This window comes from Schistocerca cancellata, chromosome 6 (genome assembly GCF_023864275.1).
Source record: "Schistocerca cancellata isolate TAMUIC-IGC-003103 chromosome 6, iqSchCanc2.1, whole genome shotgun sequence".
Classification (NCBI taxonomy): domain Eukaryota; kingdom Metazoa; phylum Arthropoda; class Insecta; order Orthoptera; family Acrididae; genus Schistocerca; species Schistocerca cancellata.
In genome coordinates, this window is record NC_064631.1 from 439,470,776 (window position 1) to 439,493,483 (window position 22,708).

The 22,708-nt window shown below is 44.1% G+C and overlaps 1 protein-coding gene across 1 annotated transcript in view; it reads left to right on the forward strand.

Annotated features, from left to right (window-relative positions):
* Positions 1-22,708, forward strand: part of LOC126088374 (histone-lysine N-methyltransferase 2D-like) — a 155,934-nt gene that overhangs the window by 76,421 nt on the left and 56,805 nt on the right. Inside the window, exons 2-4 of the mRNA XM_049906512.1 lie at positions 1,340-1,534; positions 9,203-9,843; positions 15,874-17,497. Of these exons, the coding sequence (XP_049762469.1) occupies positions 1,340-1,534; positions 9,203-9,843; positions 15,874-17,497 (2,460 nt within the window). The remainder of the gene's footprint in view (positions 1-1,339; positions 1,535-9,202; positions 9,844-15,873; positions 17,498-22,708) is intronic.

The window sequence follows — 22,708 nt, forward strand, 5'->3', positions numbered from 1 at the left end:
ATCAGAATACTGTACTGCGTACAGTAAAGGAACGCTTCGGAGACTACGTTTGTTTCTGTCAGCATGACAATGTGTTCTGTCATTAAGCAGGTGCGACGGACATTGCTGTGCCGGCAATACCACTCCTGAAACGGCCTGGGCGGCGATGAGTCTAGACCTGAAACGAATGGAACACCTTTTGGATGAGCTAGAACGTCGACTAGGTGCTGATACCAGTGTTCAATACCACTACTTTATCTGGTTTCGGCTCTTAAGAAAGAATATGTTACCGTTCCTCCAGAGACATTCAGACATATCGCTGAAACTGTCCACACAGGAGTTCAAGATGTCATAAAGGTGAAGGGTGGACACATCTCAAGGTATTCCAGAGCTATATTAGAACACGGAAATAAAAGCACATTCGCACTCACACACACGCTCTTTCTTTCTCTCTCTCTCTCTCTCTCTCTCTCTCTCTCTCTCTCTCTCTCTCTCTTTCTCGCACATAGACACAGTTTGTATGCATATGTGCTTGACAGACATTGAGTATTGCATATACAGAGTTATCAAACTGCCCCAGACGACCAAACAAAATGGCTCTGAGCACTATGGGACTTAACTTCTGTGGTCATCAGTCCCCTAGAACTTAGAACTACTTAAACCTAACTAACCTAAGGACATCACACACATGCATGCCCGAGGCAGGATTCGAACCTGCGACTGTAGCAGTTGCGCGGTTCCGGACTGAGCGCCTGAACCGCTAGACCACCGCGGCCGGCAGACGACCAAACGATAGGTTTAATGCAACCCGCAACGCGTCCAAATACCACTCACAAGATTTTCATATTCTCTTGTTCGCTACACACAAATTACCAGTGCTACAAAAAAAAATTAACAGTATCATTTAGTAGTAAATTTTATGTAGCTAAATTTTGTAGAGATATACGTTTTTGCTGAAAGCCGCAGTTTTCGTATTATTAAAAAAAGGAAAACCTACAAAAGTGACGTTCAAAGGCGTGTTTCTAAAAACGTGGCCTCCAGCGAAAACGTATCACAGTACAAAATTTAACCACATTAAATTTCCTACAAAAGAGGTCTCGTTCACTTTTTCTGTAGGACTAGTAGTCTGCACATAGTGAGTGCAGAATATGAAAATCACTTTCATGGTTTTTGAAGGCGTTGCGGGCTGCATAAAATTCATTGATAGCAGCAGCTGGATCACCTTGTGATATTTTATGAATTATTGATTGTTGATTTGTTATGTGTATGTCGTTTCTCGAGCAGCGTATAGAAGATGCGCAGCCCAGTACTTAGCTGTGCCCAGTACACGGTAGAGTGCATGTATGCGTGTGGTCTGCAGGCGTCGGCGGTGGTGTCGAAGCACGGGCGGCCGGTGTATGGGCCGCCGCCGCCCCCAGTGAAGGTGGTGCCGTACTACATCCGGGAGCCGGAGCCCATCATCGAGATCATCGTCAAGGAATCCAACACGACGCTGCCCCCGCCCCCCGCGCCGGAGCTGCCGCCCCTGCCGCCCACCAAGTCCAGCAAGGAGCCCGTGAGTAGCCTTCCCCACCTCACCTCGTCTCAACACACCTCACTCGCCCCGCTCAAAACTCCTGTTTCCCTCACTAGGTGACAATTGGATATTTTTGTTGTTGTGTCACGCGTAGTGATGTCGAGCAAACTTTCCTGTCTATAGTTGAAGGGTTTGATGCAAGAAGGATGCAGCTCCACTTTTTCCAGTTCGTGGCAAATTTTAAAAAAGTTTTAAAAATTCAGTTTTCACCAAATCGAAAAAATTCTCAGCCTTGTTTTAGGCTATAGGGTACATTACTGACGAGAATACACACAAATGCATGCACTCGGGTACGTGCAATAGAGTTTTGAATTTTGGAGCTGCCTCAGTTTTTCTCCAAAGTGAATGAAAAACTCTTTGTAGGACCATTTCCTTCATAATTAACCATATGTCAGTTTAAAAAAAATCATTAATAAAGAAAGTACAACATTATTGGCATAATACATTACTACTACAGTTCTTATTCAGTCTTCTAGCTCCCCTTCAGTCACTTCACGATCGTTTGAAGCATCCAGCAAAATATACATCTTGGGTATGTTTAGTCGTTAGGCCATCAAAAGCATTAATAATACGATGCCTTGCTTCAACGTCAAATTTAGTAGAACACTTGTATTTGCAACTGCAATCATTACCTGTAGTCTGGTGAAGCATGTTTTTTCCACTCGTGCTCTTGTACTTACTTCCATCAAACTTCCGCTGTTTTCTTATGTTCCGTTCCCGTTGTTCCTTGTGCGATCCTTTTTTCCTCTTCAGTGGTCCAACAACTGCCTCTCTGCTTCTTGAATCTTCTTCTGAATCAGTAGAAGTCTCATCTCCACCAGGCTCGTAGTTTTCTGAATAGTCACAATTAAACGCTCCTTCCTCTTCTGTTTCACTCATATTGACAGAAACCGTGAAATAAAATGACGATGAAGTCACGAAACAGATCGTAAACCAGATAAAAAAATATCCCTCCCAGAGAACGTGCGATGTTTACACCGGTCTGCTGAACAATACGTAACACAACCTCCTGCCTGCTATTGTTTGGGGGAAGACCGAGGCAGCTCCCGCTGCTGCCTCTGTTTTCATGCAAACTCTGAGTACAGGCAGCTCCATCTGTTGGATTTTTCTGAAACTACTGGGTGCAGCTGCCTCTTTCTTGCACCAAATGAAGAGGCTTTTTTTTGTATGTGATAGAATGTTCAACTCAATAGAGCCAAAAAGTGGGGCTGTCTCCTTCTAGAGCCAAACCCCTCAATTTCGTTTCGTGCTATCGGAGGAATCCTCAAAGACTATTGGTAATGCAACATCTTTCTCAAAAGCCAACTATTTCGAAGAGTGAAAATTTCCACCACTTTCCTTGGATAGCTATAGGCATCGGCTGGGTGGTGAGTGGGGGAAGGGGTAAAAGAGATAGAATCCCCCTTTTGGAATGTACGGTACACATTTTTGATGATTCATTACAGAGCCCTCACGCATTTCTAAAAATGTATGTGATTTTTATTAAACTTCAGATTTAACTCTACTGTGCACAACGGCCTTCAGCAACACTACATAACTGCTCTTCGTTCAGTTTTTGCTTACAAATAAATTTGTTTTTGGAAGGGGTCCACGTTGAGGAAAACATTTTTTCTTTTTCTTCTATTACCCATAGAGGTTCTCTTGAAGTTTCAGCATCATCAGTAGGCAAGAAAAAATGTATTTTGCTCACCAATAAATTTAATAGTAAGTAGACGCGGACAGAAGAGCTTCAACCTCAAGATGATTACTTCAACGCTCTGCCCGGTATTTCCAAGTAAGCTCTACATTAATTCCGAATCACCACAGCAAAATTACGTCAAACTATTCTGAACATCAAATTCAACAGAATCTGCCTTTCGCGTAATATAATACCTAAATACAAAATTTGAGCTGTCTTCCAAAGTTGTAAATACTTTCTCATAAACTCGATTTTACGTATGTATAAGCAGTGAGAGCACTTTTCCTGTTGTTTAATAGACGAAAAAAAAAAGCCTACTGATGATGCCGAATTTTCAGCAAAACGTGTCTTGGTAAGAGAATAAGTGAAAAAAACTGTGTTTCATTCAAGGCGGATCCCTTGTTAGACTGTCGGGCTGTTTGCGGGAAACTGTACAGGAGTTTGGAGTTTCTCAAACTCTATGGGGCACAACGTAGGGCAACATGTAATCATAGAGTTGTTAATTCTACAGTCCAGTTGGCATGGTTGCATTATAATGTGGCGAAATGTGGAGACAAGAATCATATTTCTTCAGTTATAATCGGTTTAACGGACAATTTGAGGATTGTTTTGGGAGATTTTCAATACCGTAATCATGTCGTCGAATGTTGGCCATGGACTTACTCAAACAATACAAAGCATTTTGATCCCTAAACATATTTTGTTCCGCTTTGATTATGACATTCAGCATTAAAAAAAGAAGGCGTGAATATAATGCAATAAATCCATTAACATGATGACATTGTAGAGCTGTAATTAAAAGAACACTTGCAAATGTTATTAAAGTTAAAGCGTTTCTAAAATCTTATTACATATTTCTTCACTCTGTGAACTTTCCATCAGTGGCATTCTAGATTATTTTTGTTGATATACAACAGGATTTCCATAGTCTTTCCGAGTTTTGTTTCAATTTGAGATGTTTCATTTTCAGTGTCAGCCTAACATTAGTGGTATACGGAGAAAGATATATTTTGTTAATATTTTCTAGTTCTGTTACCTAGCTAACTGAATAGGTCGAATTTAATGACATGAGGAAATAATTTCAGATCGTTAAATGAGAAAGGTGGCATCAGTTGTCTAAGATACAATAACATTTGCGTTCTTCTTATTAAATTTCATTCTTGAGAACAATTTGTTCTCAGACTCACAGAATCAGTTATCTCGGTTTTAGAATGCTGCTCCCCTCCCCTTTTTTGATAAATTTCTGTGTATGACAGCAGCATTATAGTAATCTCTGGTTTTGTAAACTAGAAAAATTCAGTTAAGAAAGACTAACAAACTAAAAATAACATTATAAAAGGAAAAGATTAAAAGTGTAATATCAAATGTTGCAGCGAAAAGAAAGTCGTAACAACAGAGGCTCATGCGTCGTTATTATTGAAGTTGCTGTGTCTACGGTAACATATGAAAGAACTTACTTATAGCCAAATAAAGGTCAGATTAAGACCAATACCCCTCTAGCGATGAAACGGTGAGACCATACAATCGATGACATAAAAGAATTACACGAAATATGATAAAAAATTAAACGTAAGTACATATCAACTGCAGGTGCTTATAAAATAACATAAAAGCAATAATCGATCAAATATATGTCCTTAGTTACTGCTTATGAGTAATGTTAAACGAATAACATAAAAATGATATTCAAGAAAACTTCGAGAACACACAAATAGTAACAAAACAAGTTAGTATAAGGTACCTGACAGTGTGGGTAAAATTCCCACAGACTGTATTCCCCTCTTTCCACCTCAACTCCTGCCTGTCACCTCCATAGTTTTCGTACCTAACAGACCCCTATCTCTTTTTACCCACTCCCTCAACCCTGTGGAGCATACCATCTCCTCTGACAATATTCTCACCTACTGCAGGTCCTTCAGATTTAAAGTGAAAGTGCAGTGCTTCAGTGTTTTCCTCAGAAGAATTTCACATCTCTGTGATGTGTTTTTAAAACACATACATTTTTATTTCTTGGCTGTCCGTCTTTGTTTTTTAATTTAAAATATAAAAACAGACTCAAATTTTGTTTCTCATTCCATATTTTTTTAATTCGGTTGGCTGAAGAGCGGAATATTGTATCGCTGATGGCGCATCGTCCGCCCTTAGTGGCGAGTGCGATAAAACAACATTAAAGGGAAAAAACTGGTAAAATTCATGAAAAGTTATATAACATATTATATTCAACAACATTATATTAAGAGAAATGTCCGAAACGAAAACTGTTTGTGTCATACACTGTTCCTTTGTATATTCGTATATATCGTCCTTAAGCGATTACCTTAGACAGAATGATTTGACAAACAACTTAGATATTAGGAGGTAATTACTGCTTTGGTATCATATTTTTAACTTTTCCCTTCATAATGCTACTGTTCAGTTGTTAGTATTGCTTAGTTTGGTTTTCTTGTTCATAGACCTGAAGATGATCGTACTTTAATGTCAAAAGCGGTCGTTGTATGACGAAAAACTGTAGCTATCGGCTGGATAAACTGAAGAGAACAGAGAAAGTAGTTGTGTCTAACTGAGAACTATTTCTTTCTCACTGAAGGTATTGTCATGTTCTTTCTTTCTACGGCATAACTACACGGCTTCGTGAAGCAGCAAATGGGCAGAAAATCAACTAATTCCTTAAGACAAGAACACTCGCGGCATTTGCCTTAATCGGCTTAGGGAAAACAGGAAGAACGGTGGTACGGGATTTGAAACTCGTTCTTTCCGAAAACGGGTCCAGCAGGTTTACCGCTGCTTCATCTTACACACGGGACCTCAACCGACAAAATTTCAGAGGCTATTCAGGGATGTTCTCGGTATATTTTGGTACAAGGCACCTACGGGTTCTGGTGAGTCATTACTTGCATTAGGTTTAATTTCTTATCCCGATGTATGTTTCCTTCAGTAGTGCACTGAAAATATCTGTACGGCAGTTTGAATGTCGGCGGTATGCGGTGTGAGTCTTGTTTGGGAACAAACTTGAATCATCCCCTCACGGTTCTTCAGTAGTGCACACTTTACTCTTCGCTGTCGAGTTTGTGTTCAGTGCTGCACGGTTCTGTCTAGGCTTTTGTTTTCCGACAGTGTCAGTTGTACCGTGACAATAGTACACGGCAATATGTATAGGTTTACGGATGAATATTTCACCAGTATGAATCTCGTGTGTGGATTCACTGAATGCAATGAGAGGGCAGCACGACGTCGCTGGAGCAAAAACGACGCGAGTCCCCAGAACATAATACATTACCTTGTCCACATTACTGGTGCAATTTCTTTCGCAGATGTCGTGAAGTGGAAAGCAATTGGAAGAATTCGGTGAAAAACGAAGCAACAAATCGTTTCAACTGCCTTTCATTTAGACGACATTTGCGAAAGAACTAACACAAGTGGTGTGGACAAAGTAATGTATTTCATTCTGCAGTTTCAAGTTGTTTTGGTATAAAAATCGGGTTTCTCATTAAAGATTTTAGAATAACTGTCTTTTAATCCCCTATGATCCTTATGTTATGGATATTTCTTGAGATATTATCATTTTTAAACGGTTTCGAACCCGCTTTGATTTTTGTCGCTTACAGAGACATCTGCCACTAACGAAAAAAATTTTACATTCAAAAGTTACTTTTTTCCCGGAATATCCGAACCCGCAATAAAAATGGGGATTCCTATTAAGATTTCCCAGCTGACCGGCCATCCCGTCCCCTGGGGATGGTGTTGTTGGGGTGTCGTGTATTCTCCGCCCTGTGAATTTTCCACCCAGAAAATGTCGCGGAAGGGCCCACTAATCCCCTGGGGACGCGAGCTAGCAAGCTCAAGCCGTACGGCACTAGCCATACTATATACTGCGTGTAACAATTTTAGTGTTATTACTTCTGATATGTGTATGTTTTAACGTAGAGAGTTCTCACTGATTAAAAGTAAAAAAAAATGATTCTATTAATTTATGCAGAAATTTGGTTTAGAACACATATACAGCGACGTTGCCCAAGTGGAGCACAAAATAAGTAAATAAATAAATAAACAAGTGAATTGCGGTCAGGTTTTTGAAGGGCCATTTGTTGGCTGGTTCAATGCTGAAATTTGTTAAACTTACGTCAGAGAAGCACTCAACCCAAAGCACATGAAAGGAAGCGCAAAAATATTATAGTTCAAGAGTGCATTTGTAGATGATAAAAAATTTGACGAGTCTAACAAAAATTAAGAACCTATTAAGGAGATGGTTCTTGATAAAACTAAAGAATTTAAAGAAAACTAGAAAATCTTGCACATAACTGTCATGCAAAAGAAGACTGTGTATTAGTTGAAGAAAGAGCAAATGAAGAAGAATCCAAGAAAGTAGTAGTAATATTTTCTTTTCTAACATCTGTCAGTGATCTTTGACTGTCTTGGAGATCTAACAGTTGAATCATCAAAATATTAGGTAAGTGACAAAAAATTTAAAAACAAACATTACTCATTCGTTTTTGTTTAACAGACAATGAGATAAAAAGAAGCGTTAACTAACAGTTAACGTCTGACTCCTTCTATATCAGCCACAGCGTGACAGTGTTTTTGGAACTGGGATGGCACTTTCAACTAAAAATCACAGTTTGTACTATTCTTGTTGTAGTCTCTTTACCACAGGCAATTTAGTAATAATGCAAATGCAACTGGGTAGATATTAGTCTCATTTTTATTACTTCCAAAATCTGCATGAATTGTATATATCTGTGAAAACTGTTTGCTACATCACTTGAAGTACCATCCATAAAAAAGTTTCGTTTACTTCTTAGAGTCTTTCTCCCTGCTCTTCCACAAAAAACTACTATCCTGTCTCCTGATTTATCGTCGCTTAACAGGAAACTGCTGCCATCATTGATAGTTATTAGCTCTGCTTTAAGTTCAATCTCTTCTCTTGTCTCTGGATCCCTCTCACTTCCCTGCGACTTTGCCCTTTGCTTGTATAAAGTCCTCTTCGTTGTTCACTGCTCTGGCATTTGTCACTAAGTCGTACCCTCGATTATGCTAGCTACCTAGCTCCTCTGAATAGATTTTGGATATAGACGTATTTTCCTCTGGTGCCCTCTTCTTTGCCCGGTTCAGAGTCCTCTGTACTTGCAACCTTGCGTCATCCGGAGCTCCACATTGACGCTCGTGCGGAAACAGCACTGTAGAATCCTTGATTTTAAGCTTTCCACGGCAGTACTTCTCTTTCTGTTTTGAACAGCCCCAAATCACAGTCCTATCTTCCTTCGTTTTCTTCACTGTGTAAGAATAACCTTCATAGTGGCAACTACGCTTACCACGAATTGTCGTTGAAACTTCCATATCACGACTACTGAGATGGTAATATCCAAGTAGCAAGACGTGAAGTCTACGAAAACTAGAGCTACAGTAACAGGCAGATGGGGCTGTGCGGGTGGAGCTCTGCCGAGTGCAGGGAACAGGCAGAGCAAGGTGATTAGGACTGTCCGGCTACAGGTAGGACGGGACACAATGGACGCAGGTACGAGGCAGAGATTTCGCAGATTTCTAGTGGGGCGGAAAGTTCACAGGGCGGAGAATTCATACATTCGTTGTTGGATGTCCCACTTTGAGATGAACGACTTTTATTACAATCTTCTTTAATCTAATTTGTAGCTTTTTTATACATTTCCAGCAACGGGTTTAAATTCTCTCCCTGTCTATCTTAATCAACCTACAAACTAGTTTAATATCTTCTAATTCACGCAAGTGACAATCGATATTTTGTTTTGTGAAAACATTCATTTTTTCTAATGCAATGTGAATTATTACTGTTTTTTTTTTATTTTTAACATCTTTCGGCTGAAGAGTGGCAAATTGTAACTTCTGATAGCCCACCACCCGCCCATATGGGTGACATGGATGAAACAACAACAAAGGATAGAAAATGTTTGAGTTGCAAGACGTGCCGCGTGTAACCCGTCGCCTCCCGCCGGCAGGTGCACGTGTTCTACGTGAAGTACGAGAAGGACCCGGCGGGCGGCATCGCCTACGACGCCCCAGTGCCGGCGGTGACGCCGGAGCCGGTGCAGTCCGCCGTGGAGAACGAGGCCGACCCGGGGCCTTCAGCGGGCGCCGGCTACGGCGTGCAGCCGTCCCCCTACCCGCCGCCTCCGCCCCCGCCACCCCCGCCCTCCACCACGCTGCGCGCCATCGTCAAGCCGGACTCGGAGCTGATACACACCTCCAGCAACCTCAAGGTCACGTTCGGGAAGGGAGGTCACGGTCACGGCCACCACGGCAACGGCGGCGGCGGCCGCTACGGCTCGCGGGTGCTGCGCGTGGCGCAGGGAGCCGAAGAGTCCGCCCCCGACTCCGCCGGAGCTACGCCGCCGCCCCAGCCGGCCACCACCACGCTGAGCGCCATCATCCGCCCGGACTCCGAGCAGGCGCACAGCTCCGCCGGCCTCAGGGTCACGTTCGGGGCGGCCGCCGACGAGTCGGCCCGCGAGGAGTCCGCTCCGGAACCCGCCGTCGCTTCGGCTCCGTCCGCTACCGGAACGGGGCTCGGCGCGGGCCCAACCGCACAGGCCTCCTCCAGGATCAACCGGCAGCAGGTGCCGCCGCAGCAGTTCCCCAGGTCAGTCGGCCTACGTGCAAACCGTGTTCTCTGATTGTCCTGCATAACGATTATCAAGGAAGTTCCAGCTTTTGGAACTGATGACCTACATCTACATCTATACTTTTTAAGCTAAGTCGAAACAAGGCCCCGGAAGTAGACAACATTCCATTAGAACTACTGACGGCCTTGGGAGAGCCAGTCCTGACAAAACTCTACCATCTGGTGAGTACAATGTATGAGATAGGCAAAACACCCTCAGACGTCAAGAAGAATATAATAATTCCAATCCCAAAGAAAGTAGGTGTTGACAGATGTGAAAATTACCGAACTATCAGTTTAATAAGTCACGGCTGCAAAATACTAACGCGAATTCTTTAAAGACGAATGCAAAAACTGGTAGAAGCCGACCTCGGGGAAGATCAGTTTGGACTCCGTAGAAATATTGGAACACGTGAGACAATGCTGACCCTACGACTTATCTTAGAAGCTAGATTAAGAAAGGGCAAACCCACTTTTCTAGCATTTGTAGACTTAAAGAAAACTTTTTACAATGTTGATTGGAATACTCTCTTTCAAATTCTGAAGGTGGCAGGGGTAAAATACAGGGAGCGAAAGGCTATTTACAATTTGTACAGAAACCAGATGGCAGTTATAAGAGTCGAGAGACATGAAAGGGAAACAGTGGTTGGGAAGGGAGTGAGACAGTGTTGTAGCCTCTCCCCGATGTTATTCAATCTGTATATTGAGCAAGCAATAAAGGAAACAAAAGAAAAATTCGGAGTAGATATTAAAATCCATGGAGAAGAAATAAAAACTTTGAGGTTTGACATTGTAATTTTGTCAGAGACAGCAAAGGATTTGGAAGAGCAGTTGAACGGAATGGACAGTGTGGCTCTGAGCACTATGGGACTCAACTGCTGTGGTCATAAGTCCCCTAGAAGTTAGAACTACTTAAACCTAACTAACCTAAGGACAGCACACAACACCCAGCCATCACGAGGCAGAGAAAATCCCTGACCCCGCCGGGAATCGAACCCGGGAACCCGGGCGTGGGAAGCGAGAACGCTACCGCACGACCACGAGATGCGGGCATGGACAGTGTCTTGAAAGGAGGAGATAAGATGAACATCAATAAAAGCAAAACGAGGATAATGGAATGTAGTCGAGTTAACTCGGGTGATGCTGAGGGAATTAGATTAGGGAATGAGACACGTAAAGTAGTAAAGGAGTTTTGCTATATGGAGAGCAAAATAACTGATGATGTTCGAAGTAGAGAGGATATAAAATGTAGACTGGCAATGGCAAGGAAAGCGTTTCTGAAGGAGAGAAATTTGTTAACATCGAGTATAGATTTACGCGTCAGGAAGTTGTTTCTGAAAGTATTTGTATGAAGGGTAACCATTTATGGAAGTGAAACATGGACGATAAATAGTTCGGACAAAAAGAGAATAGAGGCTTTCGAAATGTGGTGCTACAGAGGGATGCTGAAGATTAGATGGGTAGATCACATAACTAATGAGGAGGTATTGAATAGAATTTTGGAGAAGAGGAGCTTGTGGCACAACTTGACCAGAAGAAGGGATCGTTTGGTAGGACATGTTCTGAGGCATCAAGGGATCACCAATTTAGTATTGGAGGGCAGTGTGGAGGGTAAAAATCGTAGAGGGAGACCAACAGATGAATACACTAAGCAGATTCAGAAGGATGTAGACTGCAGTACGTACTAGAAGATGAAGCAGCTTGCACAGGATAGAGGAGCATGGAGAGCTGCATCAAACCAGTCTCAGGACTGAAGACCACAACAACAACAATTTTTTAAGCCACTTCGAAGGGAATGGCAGAATCTACTTTCGATTGTTCCAGTCATTAGGGCTCCATTCCTTTCCATTCACGTAAAAAAACATCGTTCTTGTGAAACACAATCGAAGTGTTGAGAGCAATTGACAATGGATTTCAAATTGATTTCGTATTTCTACATTTCCACAAGCCTTTCAACATGGTACCACACAAGCTACTTGTAGAGAAATTGCATGTTTATGGAATATCATCTCAATATAGTCTCAGAAACTAAATGAAAAAAAACTTACAAAAAGAAAAAGCCTTTACTGGCCTTCAATGTAATCGCCACTAGCTACAGTACGCTTCTAACATCGGCTGTGAAGCTGCTGGAAACTGTCAGCTTGTTGTGGAATCGCGCGAAGCACCGTGGTCACGTGTTGTTGGATATCCGCAACGTCTGGGTGCTCTACTTTCTCGCTCAATACAAGGTGACTGTTCTTCATCATTCTCCTTATTCTACGAATTTGGCGCCAGCAGCATTCTTTTTTTTTTTTTTTTTTTTTTTTTTTTGTATCCCGCCTGGAAGGCGCCGCGTGGGTAGGAGCAGGAGCAGGAAAATTACGTCGGTACTGCAGTGATTAAAGGTGATTTACTGGTGTAAGAAGAATACATAACTTTGTACAGATGCGAAGTCTTAGACCCATTGTATGTAGAGCAAAGCTGAAGCAAAGTTTCCTGGCTGGCTGCACCTGATGAAATGGGGAAGAATCTGTAGCGATGCTCGTAGAGCTCTCCAGCGCCGGTTAGAGGGCGCTGCCATCGGTGTCGGTGTCGTAGTGCCAACGTAACTGGTACCTAAGCCATGGCATCGTAGCTATCGATACCACACTTTTTGTTTCCTGGACTTAAATCAGCCCTGAATGGCATATGCTTCTCAGACGTATCTGGTGACGAGGGTGCGTCATGTAATTCCACAAGAAGCATTTACTAGCGGGTTCCAATAGTTTTATACCTGCTGTCAGGCCAGTAAAGATATTTTATTTCTAACTCTTGTTTCCTTTATCTTCTGAGACCATTAACCGATCTGTTCAGACGCACCTTGTATGTTGAAAGGTTGAAAAAATTGCGACCAGTCACTTTTTTATGATTATTTGTCTTCATCAGTTTCCGGCTGGTTTCGCTTGGAATGTGACATCATGGTTCTGAATTAGCGAAGCCAACGAATATAAAAGCTAAAAACTAAACGAAGTAAATTAATCAAAGAATACAGTTTTTGTTGTTAGCTGTATTGTGCTTCTTTAAAATCTTGCTATGTCATGTGTTACATATCGTGCTCATCACATTCTTTTCTGTCACTGACATAAAAGCACAAGTCGTACTCCATCGTAACACACTCTAAGTGCTGCAGCCTGACAACTAAAACATTCTCCAGCATTTAGAGTATGTTACGATGGAGTAAGACTTCTGCTTTTATATGCGTTGCATAAGAATGTGATGAGCGTGATATGTAATACGTGACATAGCAAATGTGCTTGACAATGGCTCACGGCCGAAATTAGCTAACAGCACGATTTTAATAAAACATAACGCAGCCTACAACGGACAATGTACTCTTTTATTAAACACTAAATCAAATGTCTTCGTTTCCGCAGAAATGTCAACGCACCCCGCCTCCGCATAAGAGTCATCCCACACGAGTGTCACAACTCGGAGCGCGGAGAGAATGATTGTTTAAACGCCTCTGTGCGCGCTTTGATGAATCTGATGTTGTCCTTGGTATTAGCAGAATAGCGGCACACAAGGGGTCTAGTATAATTCCAGCTTCACCACTTAAAGCTGGTTCTTGTAACTTTGTAAATACGCTCTCACGGAATAGTTTGTGTCTGTCTTCAAGCACCTACCAGTTCAGTTTCTTCATCATCTGCGGGACACTCTCCAGTGGATCAAACAAATCGGTGACCGTTCCTGCTGCACTTCTGTGCTTACACCCAGTGTTTCCTGTTTTTCCTGCTTGGTATGGCTCACACACACTCGAGAGATATTCTAGAATGTTTTGCAAGTAATCTCCTCTGTAGACTGATTGCATTTCCCTAGTATTTTGCCAATAAACCGACGTTTCTCAGCAGCTTTACCTACTACTCAGCCTATGTGATTGTTCTATTTCACAGCCCTACACATCGTAACATCCATGTATTTTTATGAGGTGATCGTTTCCATTTTGTTCACTGATATTATAGACATAGGATGCCACCCTTTTTCTTTTTTTCTTTTAAGAGCACAATTTTACATTTATGAACATTTAAAGCGACTTGCCAATCTTGGTACTACTTTGAAATTCGTCAATATCCGATTGAATATTTGTCCAACATTTTTCAGGCAGTATTTTATAGATAACTGCATCTGCGAAAAAGCTAATGTTAGTTTTTACGTTGTCTGTAAGGTCATTAATGTGCAGCATGAACACCATGGGTCGCAACACAAATGTCCTTGGAACACACCTTAATTTACTTCTCAATCAGTTGATGACTCGCCATCCAAGACAACAATCTTCGTCCTTCCTAAATCCTCATTCCAGTCACAAATTTCACTTGATACTCCATTCAATCGTACTTTCGGTAATAAATATAGCTGTGGTACTGATTGACGCCTGTGTACGATATATGTGTGACGTTAGAATTTGTTATCTTATTTCGCCATCTTATCCGCACGTACCTAGGCTGCGTGTAGAAAAGACCAGAGACTTCGGTACACACGGTCCCCTCAATCGTCCTTCCAACGTATACATTCCCTCGTATCTCTCCTCTTTCTTGCCTGAACAATAAAATAGAAAAACTCGTCCCCAGCAGCGCAAAATCCTTTCTACTCTACTTCATCGCCTATCCTTTTTTTTCCGAGAACCTTTTCAGCAACACGAACCCGATTCTGAAATGAACTCTCTCATTACATGAGAGAACTGAATAACAGCTCCAGCTTCAAAAGACATTAAATGAGATATCTACTAAGGCAACAGTAAGTCTGACTTCGTTGCTGAACCCTGTTTACCCCATTACAACTAAGTCTCCTTCTATATACTTATAGGGATATGGTGTCTGTTCTTTCGGACATGTTCGAAAGAACAGACATCATATCCGTATAAGTATATAGTTCTGGCAATACCGGCCATGACCTTCCTCTTCTGTGCGGATGCACACATATTACCCGAACTCTTACGGGACTTGGTAAGAATGTCTTCCACGAGGAATGAGTGTGCAGGGTAGGGACACTACGAATGTAGTGCGTGGATATATAAGGTGAGAATGTGGGTCTCGCGGGAGGCGTGAATGAGATAGTACCTGCAGTCGCACTAACCTCTGTGCCTGCGGTGGCTCAGCTGGATAGAGCGTCTGCCATGTGAGCATGAGATCCCAGATTCGAGTCTGGGTCAGGGCACACATTTTCACCTGTCCCCGCTGATATAATCAATGCCCGTCAGCAGCTGAAGGTATTAATATATAATTCTAATTACGTCCCCTTCTTTCCAACCAGATTTTCGTCATTTCCCAAAGCTCTTTAGCTACTATAACATACTTAAATCCATCTCCCTCAGAACTCGCTCTCTATCTAAGTACCACTTTTGAACAGTGACAGACAAACTTTGTATCTGCTACTATCACTGTCACTAATACTGTTATTAAGATAACAATAATAATAATGATTATTATTATTGTACTACACCTAATATTAATGTTAACAGTTCCTAGCACTGTTATTCACACTATCATTCGCTACATTCAAAACAATTTTATTAACACCATTTCAGTACTATTTATCGTGTTAAAATTATAGTTACCTCTTAAGAAACTACGATTTAAAAAAAAAAAAACTTTACTTGCAGAACTCTAGTGCGACGTAAGAGAGGATCTGAAGGCCCTACCCTACCTACGTTAAATAAATAAACTACAATTAATAAATATAACAATGAATGGTGAAATGTCATGGGAAGGCGAATTGACACGAGTACGTCATCTGATGCCTGAATCATTCTGATGAGTACTGTCCTGGTAGAAATGAATTCCTAACGCACCTCATTCATATAGGTGGCAATATAGGACAGAGAAGACCAGTGAAATATTAATTTTTCCTCAACCACATTAAATCATTTTATAAAGAAAAAGTGGGCTTCTGATGTACAGATGCAGATGTGGACGAAATCTTTACTACATAGATTTTTTAAACATTCTAGAAATAACACGTCAATGTGGGTTAGACGTAGGTGTGATCTGTTTGCAGATCGCCATTCGGCACGCCTCGGCCGTTTGAGCAGTCGCAGCCGCCGACCGCGCAGGGACAGAGGCCGCAGTTCCGGGCACAGAGCTTCCGGCCGCAGCACAGCACCTTCCAGCAATCTCAGAGGCCCGCATTCCCGCCATCGGCACAGGCTCAAAGTTCCTTCCAGAGACCTGGTCTGGCGCCACTGCAGCCCAACACCTTCCAGCAGAATGGAAAGGGAAGCTTCCAGTTCCAGCAGACCTTCACGGGCTCCACTCAGAGGCCAAACCCCTTCCAGTCGCCGACTGCTGTCGGAGCCACTGCTTTCCAAAGACAGCAGCTCTCCACCCAGAACGCCTTCCAGCAGTCACGTCCCGCATCTGCTCCCACTGCGTTCCAGCAGAACTCCGCCTCCTTCCAACAGCAGCAGCAAGTTCCTTTCCAAAGGACGAATCCTTTACAGTCCTCACAATCCACCTTCTCGCAAAATAACTTCCAGACTTCATTCCAGAGACCAAACAGTTTCCAACAGACATCACAGGTACCAAGCCAGACAAGGCCAACTGGTTTCCAGCAACAACAAGTGTCATTCAGTCAAAATCCTTTCCAGAGGCCAACCTCGTTCCAGAACCCTGTCTCAAATCAGGTATCATTCAGACCTTCTCAGCCACTACAGAACAATTTCCAAACAACATTCCCGAGCCAGGGTGGACTGCAACCAACAGGTCCCTTCCAGAACACACTGCAAAGCAGTAATCTCGCTCAAAGCAGTTTCCAAACCCAGCCACGTCCAACATTAAACACTTTCCAGAACAATGGACAAAATTCTTTCCAGAACCCTACTGGGCAAGGTCAGACAGCACCTGCACAATCACAGCTGCCCACCGTCGTCCAATCAGTAACACGATATGAAGAACATCTCCAGGAAGGCCCTGGAGCGACGCAGAAACCTCAAACACAACAACAGCAACAGATATCTCAGCAGGCTGCATTCCAACAGAATCAGCAGCAGAATTTGTTGTTACAGCAAAGACAGCAACAACAGCCACAACAACTCTTGCTACAGCAGCAGCAGCAACAGGAGAGACAAAAACAGATTTTATTACAACAGCAACAGCAACTCCTGCAGCAACAAAGACAGCAACAGCAACAGCAGCAGCAGCGACAGCAGCAGCAACAACAACAACAACAGCAGCAGCAGCAGCAGCAACAGCAACAGCAGCAGCAGCAGCAGCAGTATCAACAGCAGCAGCAGCAATATTTCCTGCAACAGCAACAGCTGCTGCAACAGCAAAAACAGCAACAACAACAAAAGCAGCAGCAACAACAGCAGCAGCTGCAGCAGCAACAATACTTCCTGCAACAGCAGCAGAGACAGCCTCAGCAGCAACCAGTTCTGCAACAACAGAGCCCGCGTGACAACAGGAACAGTGACAGCAGGCAAGCCGGCAGCAGTAGCAGCCCCACCACTGGCGCAGCCGAAAGCAGCAGCAGCAGCAGCGACAGCAAAGCTGGTGACAAGACCAACAAGACTGCGGCAGCGCTCGCTTCGCTGCCAGACGAAGTTCCAGCTGACCTGCGCCAGCAGCTGCTGTCGTCTGGTGTTCTGTCAAACGCCGACATTTCGATCCTCGACTACGACAAGGTTAGTCCAGTCTGCCAGATAACTTTTAAGAATGCTCATTCAACTTCACCTCACTTAAACAGGTTATCACTACCATCCTCTAGTAGTAATGAATGTAACGAATCGTAGCCGTCTTTAAATGTGGATGAATGTTAGATGAAGTCTGTAACAAAGAGAAACAACCTGATAATGTCCGATTACAAAATTGGTGGTTAACATTTTGAACATGCCACATTGTATTTTATAGGTAACACTAACGAGCGGTATGAAACAGGACGTTCACTTATTATCTGTATCTGGGAGGTGCAAGGATTAGTTCGAAAGGTTGTGAGAAAATGCTCTGCACCTGTAAAAGAAATCGCAAAAAATAAACTATTGCAGCCAGCTCTAGAGTATTGTGAGAATGCAGAATCTCGCGGCGGTAATACTGAATAAAAAGACCTTGACTTTCTAGTCGCGTTAAGTGATTAGAATTACACGACCTTCGGTCCTCATGTACACTAGCTGCCGGCTGTGACGTCACTGGTGCCCGCGTTGACTCGGCGGCGTTCGATGCGTCCTCTTCAACGGCCCGATCGCTGGATCCCACGCCGTTGTGAGCTGCTGGCCATCCTCTCTGCTTAGGGTCTTATCGCTGAATTTTATTTCAATGTGTTCTTTAATTTTGCTATTCCGGAATCCGTTAGTGCGAGTCACGACGGATGTTTCGTCAAATTTTATCCCTTGTCCGTGTCCGGATAAAATTTCATGAAACATCCTTCGTGCCTCGCAGTATCGGCTTGCGGGGCTGTATGATTAAAGAAGTCCTTGAAATAAAAATCGCCGATAACACCCTAAATAGAGAGGGTTACCTGTCATCTCTCCATGTGATCTTGTGAGAAGTTTGGTACACTCCTGGAAATTGAAATAAGAACACCGTGAATTCATTGACCCAGGAAGGGGAAACTTTATTGACACATTCCTGGGGTCAGATACATCACATGATCACACTGACAGAACCACACGCACATAGACACAGGCAACAGAGCATGCACAATGTCGGCACTAGTACAGTGTATATCCACCTTTCGCAGCAATGCAGGCTGCTATTCTCCCATGGAGACGATCGTAGAGATGCTGGATGTAGTCCTGTGGAACGGCTTGCCATGCCATTTCCACCTGGCGCCTCAGTTGGACCAGAGTTCGTGCTGGACGTGCAGACCGCGTGAGACGACGCTTCATCCAGTCCCAAACATGCTCAATGGGGGACAGATCCGGAGATCTTGCTGGCCAGGGTAGTTGACTTACACCTTCTAGAGCACGTTGGGTGGCACGGGATACATGCGGACGTGCATTGTCCTGTTGGAACAGCAAGTTCCCTTGCCGGTCTAGGAATGGTAGAACGATGGGTTCGATGACGGTTTGGATGTACCGTGCACTATTCAGTGTCCCCTCGACGATCACCAGTGGTGTACGGCCAGTGTAGGAGATCGCTCCCCACACCATGATGCCGGGTGTTGGCCCTGTGTGCCTCGGTCGTATGCGGTCCTGATTGTGGCGCTCACCTGCACGGCGCCAAACACGCATACGACCATCATTGGCACCAAGGCAGAAGCGACTCTCATCGCTGAAGACGACACGTCTCCATTCGTCCCTCCATTCACGCCTGTCGCGACACCACTGGAGGCGGGCTGCACGATGTTGGGGCGTGAGTGGAAGACGGCCTAACGGTGTGCGGGACCGTAGCCCAGCTTCATGGAGACGGTTGCGAATGGTCCTCGCCGATACCCCAGGAGCAACAGTGTCCCTAATTTGCTGGGAAGTGGCGGTGCGGTCCCCTACGGCACTGCGTAGGATCCTACGGTCTTGGCGTGCATCCGTGCGTCGCTGCGGTCCGGTCCCAGGTCGACGGGCACGTGCACCTTCCGCCGACCACTGGCGACAACATCGATGTACTGTGGAGACCTCACGCCCCACGTGTTGAGCAATTCGGCGGTACGTCCACCCGGCCTCCCGCATGCCCACTATACGCCCTCGCTCAAAGTCCGTCAACTGCACATACGGTTCACGTCCACGCTGTCGCGGCATGCTACCAGTGTTAAAGACTGCGATGGAGCTCCGTATGCCACGGCAAACTGGCTGACACTGACGGCGGCGCTGCACAAATGCTGCGCAGCTAGCGCCATTCGACGGCCAACACCGCGGTTCCTGGTGTGTCCGCTGTGCCGTGCGTGTGATCATTGCTTGTACAGCCCTCTCGCAGTGTCCGGAGCAAGTATGGTGGGTCTGACACACCGGTGTCAATGTGTTCTTTTTTCCATTTCCAGGAGTGTATTTACATGAGAACTCTAAGGGTGTACTGTGGTATCAGGCACTGTACGTCTCCATTATCTAGTACCGGTGCATCAGCCATAAGAAGTGTTTTGACTGCTTGTTTGGATGACAGGCGCCACTTCTTTCTTGGCCTCGTTGGTCGCCTCAAATATCTTCCATTTAGCACCTCATTTAGCACTTGTTGTATTCTATCGGTGGCCTTCTTGGTCCCCAGTAAAGTAATTATCTTTTACACAAATCGAACTCGCATCCTTACATGCTACACAGACCGTAACAATTCAGCATCAGTTTGAAGAAAGTCAGAACATGTAATGAATGTTGGCCAGAAACAAGTGCGTCCAGAGCCGCCATGGAATCTCGAACTATTTCGCCACCATTCTACCTCAAACTGAAAATGCCGGATAGCTCTAGGTAGAGAGTAGCGTTGTACCTTCAGTTATAGATGCTTTTCTCCTATTATGAATGTGTGAGCATGAAACTGAACACTACCTGTCTGACAACAAAATGATACTTACAAATCTCTTATGAACTATAATCTCTCATTTATTAACATTGTAGGTAAATATTACTTATTACTAAGTGGTAGCAACAGGGAATCTGTGCAACCCATCCTTTAAATTAATGCAGCTTCAGAAATAAAAAAATAAAAAGAAAAACAAATCTACCGGCGATAACACCTACGTGTCGGTGTTTGTGTGGCTAAATAATGAGAAAAATATTACGCAGAACGCGGAGTATTTTTAAAAAACTGATATTAATGCACCAACACCACAAACGACGACAGGAGATTTGAACCTCAGAAAAAATAGTAGTAGTAGTACTTTTTACGATTAATAAACAAAGTATTCGAATAACTTTGAGTCAGGAATTGTGCTTTGTTTCCTCCACACTCAGCCATACGGAAGGTCCTCCTCCGAGTGTTAAGCGCGGCTGACTGTCATCTGGGGCACCCGGGTTCGATTTCCGGTACTGCCAGGTTATTGCCTGGTTACCATGCCTATACTTACGATGGCGGAAATGTGAAAATGTAAGGTGTCTACGTTGAACTCTAATGTCTCGTAGAACACATTTGAGACTATAATCTGTTCTAGTACCACTGCCATACACTGAAGAACCAAAGAAACTGGTACACCTGCCTAATATCGTGTAGGGCCCCCGCGAGCGCGCAAAAGTGCTGCAACGCGACGTCGTATGGACTCGACTAATGTCTGAAATAGTGCTGGAGAGAACTGACACCATGAATCCGTCAGGGCTGTCCATAAATCCGTAAGAGTACGATGGGTGGGGATCTCTCCTGAACAGGACGTTGCAAGGCATCCCAGATATGGTTTATAATGTTCATGTCTGCGGAATTTGCTGGCCAGCGGAAGTGTTTAAACTCAGAAGAGTGTTACTGGAGCCACTCTGTAGCAATTCTGGACGTATGGGGTGTAGCATTGTCCTGCCGGAATTGCTGAAGTCCGTCGGAATGCACAATGGACATGAATGGATGCAGGTGGCCAGACAGGATGTTTACGTTCGTGACACATGTCAGAGTCGTATGCAGACGTATCAAGGGTCCCATATGACTCCAACCGCACAAGCCCCGCGCCATTACACGGCCTCTACCAGCTTGGTAGTCCCCTGCTGACACGCAGGGTTCACGGGTTCATGAGTTTGTCTACATACCCGTACACGTCAATCCGCTCGATACAATTTGAAACGAGACTCGTCCGACCAGGCAACATGTTTCCACTCATCAACAGTCTAATGTCGGTGTTGACGGCCCCAGGTGAGGCGTAAAGGTTTGTGTCGTGCAGTCCTCAAGTGTACCAGTTCTAGAATACTGTAAGAATGCAGAGTCTCGCGGCGGTAACATTAAATAAAAAGTTCGGCTACGTAAGCTCATATCGATGATGTTTCGTTGAATGGTTCGCACGATGACACTTGCTGATGGTCCAGCATTGAAAGCTGCAGCAATTTGCGGAAGGATTGCACTTCCGTCACGTTGAAGGATTCTCTTCAGTCGGCCCCTTTCTTGTAGGATCTTTTTCCCGACCGGAGCGATGTCGGAGATTTGATGTTTTACCGGATTCTTGATATTCAGGGTGGTACACTCGTCAAATGACCGTATGTGAAAATCCCCACTTCGTGGCTACATCGGAGACGCTGTGTCCCATCGCTCGTGCGCCAACTATAACACCACGTTCAAACTCACTTAAATCTTGGTAACCTGCTGTTGTAGCAGCAACAACCCATCTAAAACTGCGCCAAACACTTGTTGTTTTATATAGGCGTTGCCGACCGCAGCGCCGTATTCTGATGTTTACATACCTCTGTATTTGACTACGCATGCCTATACCAGTTTTCTGGCTCTTCAGTGTATGTTCATAATTATATTTTTATGACGCAGAAGGCACCTATTTTTCACCTAGCATCGTAGAATATTTAAATACTTATGTACTGGTTTAATTAATCATTGGTGTTTCTCTCTCTCTCTCCCTCTCTCTCTGTTTTGTGCGTGTGTGTGTGTGTGTGTGTGTGTGTGTGTGTGTGTGTGTGTGTTTTCGGTGTTCATGGTGTGGGTTCCTGTAGTCATGTCCTAGTTCATGAACCACGGGCAACGTATGAGTGGCCAAGTAAGTGGTCCCGACAGTCGGGTACCAGTTACTTTGGAATAAGGCTGTGCATCTCGGACATATTCTGAGTTGTGGTCACCTTTGTGCGCATACGGCAAAGACTACCAAATCCACCGGTTAGTCCCTCAGCCGTTAGGGGTAAAACCCAATGGGACTCGGGGCAAGTAAGGCTAGCAACCTGCTTCCCTGGTACTTTAAATATGATGCTAGCAACAATCAGAGCAAAGTGCCTCGGACCTTTGGAGGTGACGAAGTCCCACCTCTAACTGACAAACCAGGGACTCCTAAGATACGACTTGGC